Here is a 14,794-nt window from a genome sequence, read left to right on the forward strand (position 1 = left end):
CTTCTGAAAGGGTCCTGGGAATTATGGATCATACTTTGTGAACCATTGCATCAAAGAGCAAACCATAATTTATGGTACAGAAGTTTGTCAAATGTTTTCTTAAAAATATTTGTACTTATTATTTCTAATCATGAAGCAAACTTAAAGCTTATTATTGTGTTCTTCCCTAGGGTTGTTATGTTGGCTTTGATCTAGCACATGCAGTTGGAAATGTTGAACTCTACTTACATGACTGGGGAGTTGATTTTGCCTGCTGGTGTTCCTACAAGGTACAAACGAGTTAATACATTTACATCCCTTTATTTCACATTGACATTAATCTGAAGGAGAAACTGGATCTGTGGGCCAATTTTAAAGATTTGAGTTACTTCCCCTATTTCTTTTATTGTATTTTCTGCTTTTTGTTAATCGAGTTATATGATGGAATAGTATGATAATGTAATTCTAGTATTTCTATCAATATAGAGAAATTAATTCTTCAATTCCTAGGCTGCTATGAAAAAGTCAAGAGGTTCTGTAGAAAAAGCCCTACACTTAATTCAAATTGATCATCTTTTTAGTTTTTTTATTGATAAGTTGTGAAATTTCTGCATATATAAAGATAATTTTTAGAGAATCAACTTAGAATTCATATTTGAAAACAGTTGACAGGGAGCATGAAAATAAAACCAATTACAATTTACTTGCTTTAAAAATATATTTTTATTATTATTACAATATTTTAGGACAAAATAATTTAAATGTATGAATTTCAAAGCCAGATCTCATTAAAACTGCTTTCTACCAGCTGGAGCAAAATTGCCCCGTAAAAGTAATAGCCATTTATTCTCAACCTAATAATACTATTTTTTATTTGTTTTTCTTTGAAGAAGGTGACCTAAGCTTCTGTTTTATCATAAATACACTAATAATCACACATTTTGAACTGATCAAACGTTGTGGTTTCAATTAAAAAATTCAAATGACTACATTGTTTAGTTTTGTCATATATTTAAGTAAACCCACATAATTTAATTTATTTTCAATCTAGTATTTAAATGCAGGAGCAGGAGGAATTGCTGGTGCCTTCATTCATGAAAAGCATGCCCATACGATTAAACCTGCGTGAGTACCATCTTCAGCTAATTCTTTGGTGATGAACAAATTAATTTGCATTAATAATATGTTAAATTTACATGAGTTCTTTAAGATGCTATCCAATAGGAATTAGGATTGGATTATAATTATTTTTCTACTCTGCTAACAACAATATACTTCATTTGAAATACATGCTTTCCAAAGAATTCAATTGGTTGAACAAGAAATTTAATCAAAAAGGGAAGCTTCAGTGCTAAAAACGAGTCACTGCAATCATGTAAAGCGGATGGTTTAATGCAAAGAGACCACTTGAATATTTTTTTTCAAAAATTAGACTTTAGAAAATTTCAGATTCCTCACGTTGATGAATAAATCAAAGGCAACCAGAGCTGTGCCTAATAGAGCCTTAAATGTGGCATGTTATTATTAAAATTACATCTACCTTTAAAGCTGTAAATGTTACATGATAGCTTGTAGGGAATATCTTCTGTCCTAAAAGACTTTATAATCCATGAAACCCGAAGAAGCTGAACACTGAACAACAGACTGACTACATAAAAAGTAATAGTTTTCTGTTTTATAGAACTCTTCATATTTTAGAGCAAGTATAAATGCAAATGTAATACACCAACAAACTTACATATTTTTATTTGACTGGGGAATTCATAAGTGTTCCTTTTACTTTTTTCTGGTATGGAAATAAAGAAATAATATGCTGGGAAGAAAAAAAAAACCCTTTTCATAGTTGTTGTATTGAAGTATGTGTGGTGAGGAGACTGTCTAGACTCCTAATAGATAATGTAATAATGTTTGATTAGTTTTCTGAATTTCCTCAGCCACTGACTGAGTGGTATAATCTTTACAAGAATTGAAGCTGAATTAGTAATAGGCTTTGGAGCACCTCACATTTCTGAAGTTCTGTGCATATAAATCCTAGGAATTTAAGATGATTTTCTATAGTTTCTTTAATTGTGTCTAAATTTTTTTCAAGGTTTTAAGGTTTTAAACTTAAGACAACATTTGTCTTAAGTTTAAATATCTTTGGACAGATATTTAGTCAACCAGACATCTTACTTGAATATCATTATCAGTACATTAGATTTCCCTCCATGTATGTCCCAACATCTCTGAGAAGATTAAAAAGCAAATATTATAAGAATACCATGTTTTCCACATAGACAGTATGTAAGATATTGCTTGCTTTTGTATGATGACTCACAACCCTGGCCATTTCTCAGTCTCCATTTATTTAAATTGAAATAGAGGATCTCATGTATTATATCAACCCAAAGGGTGAGCCAGTGCCCGGATAGAAGGAGGTGGGGTTGGGGGGGAAGAAGTAATATACACAAATTCTAGAGAATGTCGGTGTTCAGAGTTAAGCTTTGACCTCCTAGCACACGCAGGTCTTGCACTTGAGATTTCTCTCACCATGGACAAGGAACAAGGACAAAGGGATTGTATTGTGCTCACATATGCCTCATTTTGTGGAATTTCAAAATCTTCTAGGCAATGTTTAAATCTATGTTAAGTCTAGGCTCCCAAGAGAAAGACCATCTAGGCAGACAAGGTTCACAGTTCAGCTTGGTCTTTCAGGGGTCTGTCACCTGGAGAATCTTCTATGATTGTTCAGTATTCTGGTCTCTGAGCTGAGGTAGTACCAGCCCCTACCCATAAGCAGTTATTGTGAGAATAAAATGAGATGATGTATGTAAAACACTAAGTGTATCACTTGAACATTTAATATGGTTTGGATTTGTGTCCCCACCCAAATCTCATGTAGAATTGTAATCCCCAGTGTTGGAGCAGGGGCCTGGTGGGAGGTGATGGGACAATGGGGCCTTTCCCTTTGCTATTCTCATGATGGTGAGTTCTTAATGAAATATAGTTGTTTAAAAGTGTGTAGCACCTTCTCCTTCTCTCTCTTCCTCCTGCTCTGGCCATGAAAGATGTTCCTGCCTCCCCCTTCACCCTCTGCCATGGTTGTAAGTTTCCTGAGGCCTTCCCAGTCATGCTTCCTGCACAGCCTGCAAAACCATGAACAAATTAAACCTCTTTTCTTTATAAATTACCCAGTCTCAGGCAGTTGTTTGTAGCAGTGAGAGAATGGACTAATACAGCATTATATGTGATCAATAGGTATGGGGTTATATGAAAAAAAAATCCAAAATTTACAATATACAGGAAAAAGATGGGTGACATTCTGTAACACCCTAGCCCAAGTATTGTTTGGTAATTATTTAGTACTGACCCCTAAGTACTTCGTTGACTCACTGAGAATGTGCATAGTAACATGTAGACTTTGCCCAGTGGAGATCATTTCTCTTAAGCAGAAAATATAACCTCAAAGTTTATGGTTTGTGACTTTGTAGGACATTAGTTTGTAACTATCACCAAGTTTATTTTAGCAGACCTTTGATGAGCTGACTGTACAATATAATCTCCATTCCTTGGAGATATAATCTCTCTTATATGCTATAAGAAAGAATTCTGGCCTTCCTACCATCTTACTGATTCCGCCACTATTTAGTGGGTTGAATGAAATCTTTCATGGCTGTTTATTTTGTATGTGTATGAGAACCTTGCTTTTAACTTTTTTGGAAAATTATATGTTATTAGCTGTTGTTGCATTTTAACAATTTAGCCATGGAAATTTATGGGACTTAAATTAGGCTTGACTCATGAAGGCCACGTTAAGGAAAACCTTGGTTGTTTTTCTGTTTATTGTTTTCTCACACTCCTAAGCTTCTTTTTAAGTGATGTCAGTGACTGATCTCAGTGCTGTCAACTTCTAGCCTTGGCTCTCTATTCTGTACCAAGTATCTTATATTGTACTTCATTTGCATTAGGAGATCGGAGTTCTTTAATTAGGAATGGAATGCAACAGATTTGGACAAGTCAAGGACAAGGTATTTTCCAGTCATCACTTCATTGTCCCTGATAGGAAAAGAAATGTTTTGCTGAAACTTAACTTTGTGTCCCTTAGTGTGTTTTACTTTTTTATTCACCTGAAAATCAAATACCACCCGTGAGAAGAGTGATAAACAAAGAAAAGACCCAAAAGCCTACAATATCACGCTGCTCAAATAAGTGTAATTGTTCAGATGTTACAACAATGTTCCATACATAAAATATTGTGAAGATGGGGAGAGGAAGTTTTCTTGTGAATAATATTTATAGTTCCATGGTCAAATCCAATTTAAACTTTGAGTAAACTTTAGAGTCTGTATGACTACTGACTCTATTTGCCAATTAATAATTATATTTCAGTTGTTAGCATTCCAAGATTAGCTGGTTTAACTATGTTTAATAAGCCTTCTGTCATCTTACTTTTCTGTTCTCTTAGAGCTTTAGAGAGACCAAAGAGTTTTTCACTGTTAAAGTGTTCAGTATGTAGCCGAGAACCATATGGAGAACATCAAATACAGTGGAACAAATGTAACTGCTATTGATGTCACACTTTGTGAAGTAGTCTTTGTTGCTTAAAAAGGGTGACATCTAGTGGCTAAACATGTTATTTCAAATAAATAATATCGAAATAACATTTCTTCTCATGGTCCACTCATTCACTCTTTAACAAGTATTTTGAAGTATATATGTTTGAATTATGTGTTCTTCTTTTTGACAATTTGACTATATGTTGATAGTGCAATAATTGTGCAGTTTAAGCCTTCAATAAAGAGGTAGAATGTGATGAAAATTGGAAGGAAACCTGAGGGGGCCTTCTTAGTGCTTGGTTAAACAGAAAGCTTAACAGTTCATGAAGGCTGGTCTAAGAAAGGAATTATAAGCATGGGTGACCCACCTGGTGTAGAGAGTGTATCCCCAGATATATAACATTGCATTTTAGAAGTCTAATATTTGGTATATAATTTTTGAAATAGTCCTTTATGTGATGTTTCCATTAGCAAACAGCAAATTGCATCTGTACCAAGAGATTTCACTTCCTTTTTTGTTTAAATATTCATTTTGGACATTGTTCAAAACCTATGACCTAAGGCTTTTCCAAGAGCCCTTTGCCCATAAGGAGAATGAATAAATTAGAGGCCAGAGTCAAGCCACGGCATTAAGCATCATAACTCAAGCTGTTATTCTCACCTAGAATTTAACCTTTTCCTAGTTCATTATTAACTTAGCTCATTGCAATGTCATATTCTAAACTCTGTCTGTACAATAAATTAGGACTGGTCATGACTTCTTGGATGTTTTTGCCCCACTTCAAGGTAGACTTTAATTCAGTCTACACAGTTAATTATTGCTCTGAAATATGAAGGGAACTACCTTAATTGTACAAATTTGACAATATGAAATGTTTCACTAAAAACATGCTTAAATAACATTGTAAATTTTGAATGTTTTAAAAAAAGTTACAAATGTTAACCCTCATGGCACACTTTAGAGGACTATTTAACTTTTTAACTTTAGGGGATTCAAAGCTTTGTGAATCCTTTAAAAGGATTCTTCTGTAAGAGCCCATACATTGCGATTTAAGATACCACCTCCCTCTTTTTTTGTTAATAGAGAGTCTACTATGAAAACAGGAGTGGATAATATGAGGTATTACAAATCCATCTATCATTTACTTTTTTATGTGAGCCAGTGAAATCATACATACTGAAAACCTGCTGTTCCTCACTCTTCACGCTGGTGTAGCAAACCTCCACATGTGCCCATTGTATTAGATTCTCCCAAAATGCACATTTCCCTTGGGATACTTTTCTTCTGAGCTTTTTTGAATGGGCAAGAATGGGGCCGACTGACAATTTTGATAAAAATGCTTGAATTTTAAATCATGCCAACACATTTCCATAATCAGCTAGAGGTATTTGATTGAAAGTTTTAAACAGTGATGACATTTTAAAGGCCTTATTAAGGGCTTGAATTATCTCCTTTATTGTAAAGAGTAATTTGCTGGTGAAAAAGAACCAGTTGAAAAGGCTGGCTGACTTCAGTGCATGGTTAAGGAATAAGAGTTGTTATTATTTGGCAACAACATTAGAAAAACAATATGCATCAAACAATTCCCAGGAAAGTCCCAGAAAGAATAAAAATAAACATCCAGAAATTTCAGCAAAAAGACTTAAAAAATTATAACTTTATACCATGCTTGTCCCAACTGTACAATTAACATTGTATGAAGAGATCATCTTTTGCACATTTGTTCAGGGGAACACTGACTTATATATTTCACTTCCATATGCTTTTCCAGGCAACAGTTGAGAATGCCGTAGCCCAAAACTTATCTATAATTTAAATCCTGTTTTAGTTTTCTAATGATGCCTTCTGAATTACTACTTATCAAGTCCCTATCTAGTACCAGAATAAGGCCTTCTTGTGCAAAGTTTGAGACAACAGGAAGCATAGGTCGCAGTAGCAAGATGTGTGACTTCACAACACTTCTGATGCTTTCAAATGAGATAGACCAGTACCAATAGATTTCTCAGTGAGTTTTTATAGAATCCCCAGTTGAAATATGACCTCGGCCGTCTGAGGCACCTGTTCTGCTTATTTAGCCTGTATTTAGCCAGTGTTAATATGGATGACTTTCCAGCTACAACTTCTTGGCTTCTCAGCCATATATAATTGGCTATCTCCTTTGTCTTTAATATTTGCCTCCCACATCTCTAAACTTCTGTGGTACCGTTTTCTTTTGCTTCTGCTCCAATGGATGTGAGAACTCTTCTGTATTTTAAAATGTTTACTTTTTCACCTTTTCATTGATTCTCTCAAAACCTCAGTCCTTAATCCTCTTGCCCAAAAGTATCTCATCCACAGTTATTTCAACAATATACAACTGGTGTAGAAGAAACGAACTTTTATTTCCAGCTTTACCACTTGCATAATTTTTAGCCCTTATTTTCATCTGATTGCAAATTGCAAGAGTTTGTCATTATTCAAACATGATCTCAGTCCCCAAAGATAAAAGGAAAATATTCACTAATAAACTCCCCGCTTGTAAAATTAGTCCTTACCTGAACATCATTTTCCAAGTAGCAGCATCTATCTCTATGAATTACTCTACAAATTCTTAGTGTCTTGCTGATTATATAATATCATAAATATCAGATAATACAGTGAAAATATAATGAAAATGATTTTAAAGTAAGATTTTTCAAGGGAGATTCAGGATGTCATGATGCAAGTGAATTTGGAAAACTCCTTAATCACAAAATCAGGCCAATGATAATATGTCAGAGCAGTTAACAGGTGAAGTAGAGGACATTTGACAATGTACTTCAAAAGGAAATAACTGGAATATCAGGCATTCAAGATAAATGATAAATGCCTCACAAATCTATGTAAAAATTATCTTTAAGGTCATGCTGAGAAAGTTAAGTATACTATAAAAGGGATGATATTTTGCTACCATATCATTTTGTCAAGAAATATACCAAAAAATCAACACACCTTATCCTTATTCTTATTAGAATATTATAATTTTAATCTATATTTCTCCAAATCATATATTAAATTTTAAAAATAATTTTAAGCTCTATATTTTAAGATAGCATCTCTGTCAAACCTTCTGCCATTGACTTTAAAATTGATTTATTTAAGTGGTTTTTTCATATTTTCATTTGTCATCAGATATTAAGGACTTTGGATATGTCTGTATATGTGTGTGTATACATACACACACACATACATCTTTCTATCTCAGAAACTAAATATGGTAAAACTTGCATTTTATCTCACATAGGTATCTTTCTAAGGTAATCTTCACTTTCTCATGTAAAGAGAATGATCCTGAGTTTATTAAAGAGACATGAACAAACATAACCAACCAATATTTTTGTGCAAAAAGCTTTCATAGATGAAAAATAAATATAGGCTATTGCCTGCGATTTTAAAATGTTATAATTCATTTGGAGATATATCTTTTAACCAGTTAAATAAGTGATTTAAGTCACAGGCAACCCAAGCTTAGAATATGTGCCATAAGGCAGCCTCTGATTAATTACTGGGTGAATTCTCAGACTGCTTTTGCCATAGGGGCAGCGGAGGTATAGCAGACTGACTCAGAGCTGCTTGGGAAGAGCTTGAGCAAGGAGGTGGGGAAACTCACAGATACGAATCTTCTGTAAAATGGAATGCAATACTAACTAAGTGAATAAATTTACTTTGTTACATTGAAAACTAAAATTGTTGCCTGTGAGAGAGATTCATTTCAGAAGTTCCATAAATTTAAGGGGATATAAAAAAGAAGAAAGAATTACTTAAATGGCATTTCTTAAAGGAATATGCCAAGTGATCTTTTCCTTTTTATTCTCCTCATTAGAATTTTTATGGAATTGGAGTTATTGACTTAACATTTTAAAGCCTGCCTCATTATCATAAAATTGTTCTTTATCTTTCAACAATATTTTAGCCATTATAAACAGTGGTAAAATCGTGATTGCTTTAAGCTCTCCCTTCGCTCTGGGAACACACTCTTGAAGTGGGTTACACCTGTCATCAGTCTTAGTCCTCAAATGGTGACTGTAAGGGACCCAAAAGTAGACACACCACTTGAAGAAAACTCATCTGTGGAATCATGACATACAACCTAAACCTATTTTCATTTAGAAACCATTTTAGATCAATAATTTTTAAAGGACTTTTTAAAAAAAAATCTTCCTGGCTTGACAATTTTTACTGTGTGAAATTCTCCAGATAATTTTCTTGTGTAGGGAATTTAAGCTGTGATCATAAAAATAACTTACATGCATTGAGGCACGAGCACAGTTAAAAATAAATTCAGTAAATAATCTGTATTTTTTTAACTCCAGAGATGACGTAATCCTAGATCTTAAATAAAGCCAAAATAGTAATTATCAGTATAAAAACATACATTAAAGCTATTATTGCTTGTAAATCACTACTCTCAGATAATGATGAAATAGTCATTAATTTGAGAACACTGAAGTCCTTTGAAACCTAAACATTTATTTTCTGTTCTAAAACTGCAGTCCAGTGTCTCTGAAGATATATAGGGTCAATGAACCTTTCAGGCATAAAAAGTAAAACTTGTCAAAGAGCTTCAGCTCTTGTTTTAATTACTTCAAGTTTTATCCCTAAAGTAACCTTTGAAATCTGCAGGGACTTTATTTTTTTTTCTTACTATTAATCGTGAAGAGCTATTGCTACATTTTCATGTGTTCTTGTTTAGAACATACATGTATCCATCTGGCTTTTTATGATTTCCAAGCAGACAGTGTGGAAGTTTGTTGTAATAATCCATGCTGTGTGAAGCAGCATTGCGAGCTGCCTCAGCAACACAGACCAGGTACCAAGTCCTGGTACTTCCAACACTGAGGCAGGCTAACTTCACAGTCTACACAAGAATACTTGGAATATATTACTCACAACAAACTTCTAAACCACGTGATCCATATTCTCCATGTTCACCTGTTTTGCTCTTCAAGAGGAGAGAATTTGATTGGGTGGGAATTATTCTTTTGTCCAGAGCTAGCATCTATTGTCCTCATGACCAACTCATGTATAGATAGCTTGCTTTGTCTCCCATATCAGTCCCTGCTCCAATCAGCTTTGGTCAGGATTTAAGAAGATTTCGCACAAGCCATGGCAATTTAGGCAGAAAATAACCATGTGGCACTATGTTTTTTAAGGGCCCAATGATCCCTATGAAAATTCATTTTAGCATGTCTTATATGGTTGCTTAATAAGTTTATTATAGATTGAAATCTTAATTCTAAATTCTTTGAGTCCTGGGACATTGTCCTGTTAATCTTTCTTTACTTTCATAATCTACAGTGCCCAAGAAAGTATTTTTTAAATTTTTGTTGTTGAATATATGGCTCTGTCTTTACTCTCAGCATAATAGACAAACCATCTTCTAGCATATGGAAGCATTTCTACTTTGCAAATTATTCTGAAGCGGGTTTGATTTGCAAAATACTGTCAAATTAAATATGCATTTCCATATGCTTCTATGAAGACCAAATATATCCATGAAAACTAGCTACAGACAACTTTAAAATCCTTCATGAATTTTTAATCAACATTGATGAACAAAATTCAAGTCGTTCTTTCTAAAGTCCTAAATCTAGAAAACTTTCTGTTCTTGGACTTGGAGCATCGGTATTAACTCAAAGGATTATTTTACCAATATTTCAAAATAATAAGATATTTCAGAAAAGTATATTCAGAAAATGTTCAAAGGCTTTTTTGTTACTAATAGTCTCATGCCAAAAAACATATTGACTTAGCTCTTATAAGAACAACATATTCTGAAACTTCAGAAAACAATTTTTATTAACTAAAATTTATCATTTCTGGAAGTGCTTTTTTATGACTATGCTTATCATACTGTTAGCTTACTGGACATATTAGAACAAGCCTCTTACAGAGTAAGATTTGAAGAGGTAATTGAATATGTAACAGAACCAAGTGAAGCACTAATATTTACAGATGGGTGGGCAAATGAGAAGAAAAAAATGAAACTGAATTTTGTGATACATCCTAAAACTACTTTCTAGAATAGCATTAAGTCAGCTAACTTCGAACAAAGCAGAACAATTGTGATTAGATGAATATTTTATTAAACTAGGAATTGATAGAGATCTTTTTAAACTAAGAGTATGTTAGCAATATTGTACCTGTTTAATGGCATGTCATGCCAAGCCTTCTAATGGGCATGCTTGGGGACCAGTTGCTGGCATCAAGGGGTGAATGTACAGTTTATGAGCTGAAGCAATCTACTTTCTCAGTTTTCAACACTTTTTCTTTGTCATTAGTACCTTTGAATCTGCTTTTGTCACTTAGCCATACTTTTGTTTTTCCTACCGCTATGCTGATTACCAACTGCCTGGATTTAGACTCTGTTTGCTCCTTCTCTCATTGTTTTTTGTTTTGTGTTGTTTTGCCCACTTGTTTTGATGCATATCTACTGTTTTGTCTGATCGTCATTTTATAGGCACTAGTTCTGTGTTCTCTATATGTGCCTGAACTACTCTTATTTCTGAACTCAAATATCTGCTTGCACTGTACCAAACGTGTCTCTGTTTCCTAAGCCTTTCTTCTCACTACACATGGTATTCTAGCAACATTAATGCCCTACTGTGGGAATATGGCTGAAGATCTTGACTAGGGGACTTATGAACCCATGCAGCCGTGCCCAAATCCTACCGAACTGACCTTCCTTTCTTGAAGACGGAATTATAGTATGGTCAGGCTCATGCTTTTTGTAGTAGGCCATCCAAATTGGATTGACTGGCTAAAAAAGACTGTTAGTGGAGGCTGGAAGAAACATTTTGGCTGATTGGCTGATGATAGATGAATAGAGCTTGGAACAATCAAAAGGAAAAGCAGAAAGTCTATACCTATTCATAAGAAAAAGTTAGTATGTATACCGAACATTATGAAAGAATTATGACATTTTCAAAGTTTTACAATTTTATTTTGTAGAGACGGGGTCTCATTGTGTTGCCCACGCTGGTCTGTTTCTTGAGGATTTACTATAGACTGGGCTGTATTCAAAGCATTGGGGATACAGGCATGAATGAGCCCCCATTGTCCTGAACTTACCATTCAGTGTGGGCAGTGAAAGAAGAGAGATGTTGGGAGAACCTTACAAAGATGAAATGTAAGCTAACTGGAGAAATCCCCTAACTTTCAGTCAGACTGAAAGGGAACAGGCGGTAACTGTGGGGTAGCCCTCTTGGGCAGGTTGATTTTCCACATGTGCCAGTCAGGGGCCAGAACATTAATATCCTTATGTTCCAACTAAGGAATTTTGGTTTTATTTTAAAGACAAAGGGGAGCCACTGACTGTTCATGAGGAATAAGATTACAAATTCAGGTCTCTTCACCTCTCTAAGTCTCGGTTTTCCTGTGGAAAAAGTAAATAGACCCCAGTGATCTCTGGAAGATTCTCTTCCAGCTTTCGAATGCTGTCATTCTCAAGTGATAAAAATGAAGCATCACAATTGAGTGAACTGCTGGTAGTGATAGCTCAGAAACTAAAACCAGCTTGATGGAAATCTGAGCATCACCAGCTATATCAATAACTTCAGTGACCCTCCTTTCCACTCCTTTCTGTAATAAGTGCATGCAGTAAAGTATAGTCAGTTCAGACAACTTGATAACAAATTTGCTATAGCATTCTTATCTTTTTCCTTTTCTCAAGTATGAATGAGTACTATGTATATATTTCTTAAACTTCAGTTGCTAAAGTTTTTACTGTGAATGTTAAGACTATATCAAAGTTATTTAAATGGATAAATTTCCGATTGTTCTCTAAACAAAACAAGATTTGTGGAAGTTTTGACTCTATGAACCCTGATTATTTAATGAGGAAAATAAGTAACATACTTCAGATTAGGTTATAGAGGATGCTAGGATGACAGACATTCTAACTTATCCCAAGTTGTTATTACAGACTTTGTTTATTTTTAGAATAAACAATCATGCTGTACCCAGCATGTTCCATGTTTTTGCAATGCTATGACAATTTGTCTGATCAGCACATTTTTTAAAGCCAAGAAAACAGTAAGACAATTGTATTTCATTTTAAGTTATAGCCTTTAGGAAGAGAGAGAAGAGGAAAAGAATGTTCGCATTCCTGAACACAAACTTAAATTATTAAATATATGGTAATAAGTTGCCAAATTAAAGAAACTTATGACAGCAGTCTTCTATGAAAATGTATGTTCTTAAGAAAGATTGTGAACTATTTTTATTATATTTTGATTTGGTGCCAAAGGGGAAATTGTTCTTTAACATAAGCTAAGAAACAGATGTTTGTTGTTTAGTTTTTGTGAGGTTGAGGTGAGAGATAAGGGGTTTAAAGGATAAGTTAATGAATGACATATTTAGGAATTCATATTGAGCATTTTGCTATTAAAGACTTGCTGAAGAGATCAAGGAGAGTTTGGATATTTCATTTCATAACTCCTCACATCCGAAATCATATTCACTAGATCCCCAGTGGCTTTCTCTTACTGAATCTGAGTATCATGCTTCAAAGATGTCTTTATGATAAGCGATGCTTTCCATTTGATAACATTTATTTGAAACTACTTTTTTGGAATTTATGATGTTCAAAGAACACACAGCATATTAAGATCTCTGCTTTTATTATTTATTGGATCTCTTCCAACACCTTACTTCTCTCAAATTCTGTTTATATCTCCATTCTTAGTAAATTAATTCCCTTTTTGATTTTTAATTTTTGATGAGAAAACATTTGAATTTCTAGTCCAAGCACAAGGAGATTGTATCTTAATTGTTATTGTTGACATTTAGTTTTTAGGAATGATTTATGAGCCCATTGTGATAATAGCTACTTATAAACTAATTCAGTGGTTTTTAATTTTACTTCATTAGCTTTCAAATATTTGCTTTTTAAGAATCCAAGATTTCATTACGATTGCATTTCTTTTGTGTTTGGATTTTACCTTTCCTACATTCCAAGTGATGGGTCTTAAAATGAATTTAACTTCCTCCTAGATTCTATGCAATGTATTTCGTGTTTAAATGTTGTTTTGAAATAATCATTTCTTTATTTGCTTTTTAAAAGGTTTTAAACAGCGCTTATTTCTGTTTGTAAAGACTTGAACTTGTAACAGATGAGTGATATGCTTACTCAAGTTCACTAAATCAAGTGTCTAGGATCATGCATTTTGAAGAAAGGCAACTCCTTATAGAGATTCTAAAAGAATAGAGAAGGTCAAAAGAACATTTGTTTGAGGGAGTGGACATTGTACATTCTAAAAAGAATAGCTTCTGTGACCAGGCGCAGAGGCTCATACCTGTAATCTGGCACTTTGGGAGGTTGAGGAGGGCAGATCACGAGGTCAGGAGATTGAGACCATCCTGGCCAACACAGTGAAATCCCAACTCTACTAAAAATACAAAAAAGTTAGCTGGGTGTAGTGGTGCATGCCTGTAATCCCAGCTACTCGGGAGGCTGAGGCACAAGAATCACTTGAACCCGGGAGGCTGAGGTTGCAGTGAGCAGAGATCACATCACTGCACTCCAGCCTGGCAACAGACTGAGACTCCGTCTCAAAAAAAAAAAAGAATAGCAGCTCTGCCATCTTAGCCTATTCTAGTCTATCCTAGCCTAGCATTCTGCCAGCCCCAAACCCGGAAGTAGTCTGGAGAACATTGCTTTTATTAAATCACTGGTTCATTTTTAAAAACCTGCTCCCGATGGTTTTGCATTTTCTGTGAATATCCTGGGTCATGATGGTCTATATCTACATTTGGACTTTAACAATAAATAACTGTGGAATCTTAGACTATTTATCAAGAATTTTAGAGCCTTCATTTCCTCCTTTGTATTATAATGTGGATAATGATAGTATAATTCATAGGATTATTTTAAAAATTAAGTGATTGCTTTGAATGGTGTCTGGCTTATAATAAAATCTCAATTAACATTTGTTTTTGTTGGTCTCAATATTATTAAAACAACTAAAAGAACCTAAGTGGAAGAAAAATCACACATGCTCTAAGTTAAACTTGTTTGATTATTTTTATAAGACCTTAGCTGAGTGTTTGAGGAGTCATCAATCACCTAGGGTCAAGTTGTGAGCTAGCAATTGGAAGATAATATGGGAAACAGGCTCTCTAATATTGTTTTACTAAATGTAATTATTTTTTATTTTCTTATTTAAATTAGTAATGTTTTTCAAAACTTTAGCTAACCATATATCAGTATGGGCTGTTATATTAAAAATGTAACATCATTGATGTTGTTCGTCATGAAAAT

The 14,794-nt window shown here is 34.1% G+C and overlaps 1 protein-coding gene across 14 annotated transcripts in view; it reads left to right on the forward strand.

The window, feature by feature from the left end:
* The window catches only part of KYNU (kynureninase), a 159,463-nt gene that overhangs the window by 108,127 nt on the left and 36,542 nt on the right, over positions 1-14,794 (forward strand). For all 14 annotated transcript variants that reach the window (XR_010149734.1, XR_010149738.1, XR_010149733.1 and 11 more), the window contains 2 exons: positions 171-269; positions 1,031-1,104. Coding sequence is in view for 8 of the 14 variants with exons in the window: in XM_515818.6 (XP_515818.4) it covers positions 171-269; positions 1,031-1,104 (173 nt within the window). In the remaining 6 variants the exon portion in view is untranslated. The remainder of the gene's footprint in view (positions 1-170; positions 270-1,030; positions 1,105-14,794) is intronic.

Source organism: Pan troglodytes, chromosome 13 (genome assembly GCF_028858775.2).
Source record: "Pan troglodytes isolate AG18354 chromosome 13, NHGRI_mPanTro3-v2.0_pri, whole genome shotgun sequence".
Classification (NCBI taxonomy): Eukaryota; Metazoa; Chordata; class Mammalia; order Primates; family Hominidae; genus Pan; species Pan troglodytes.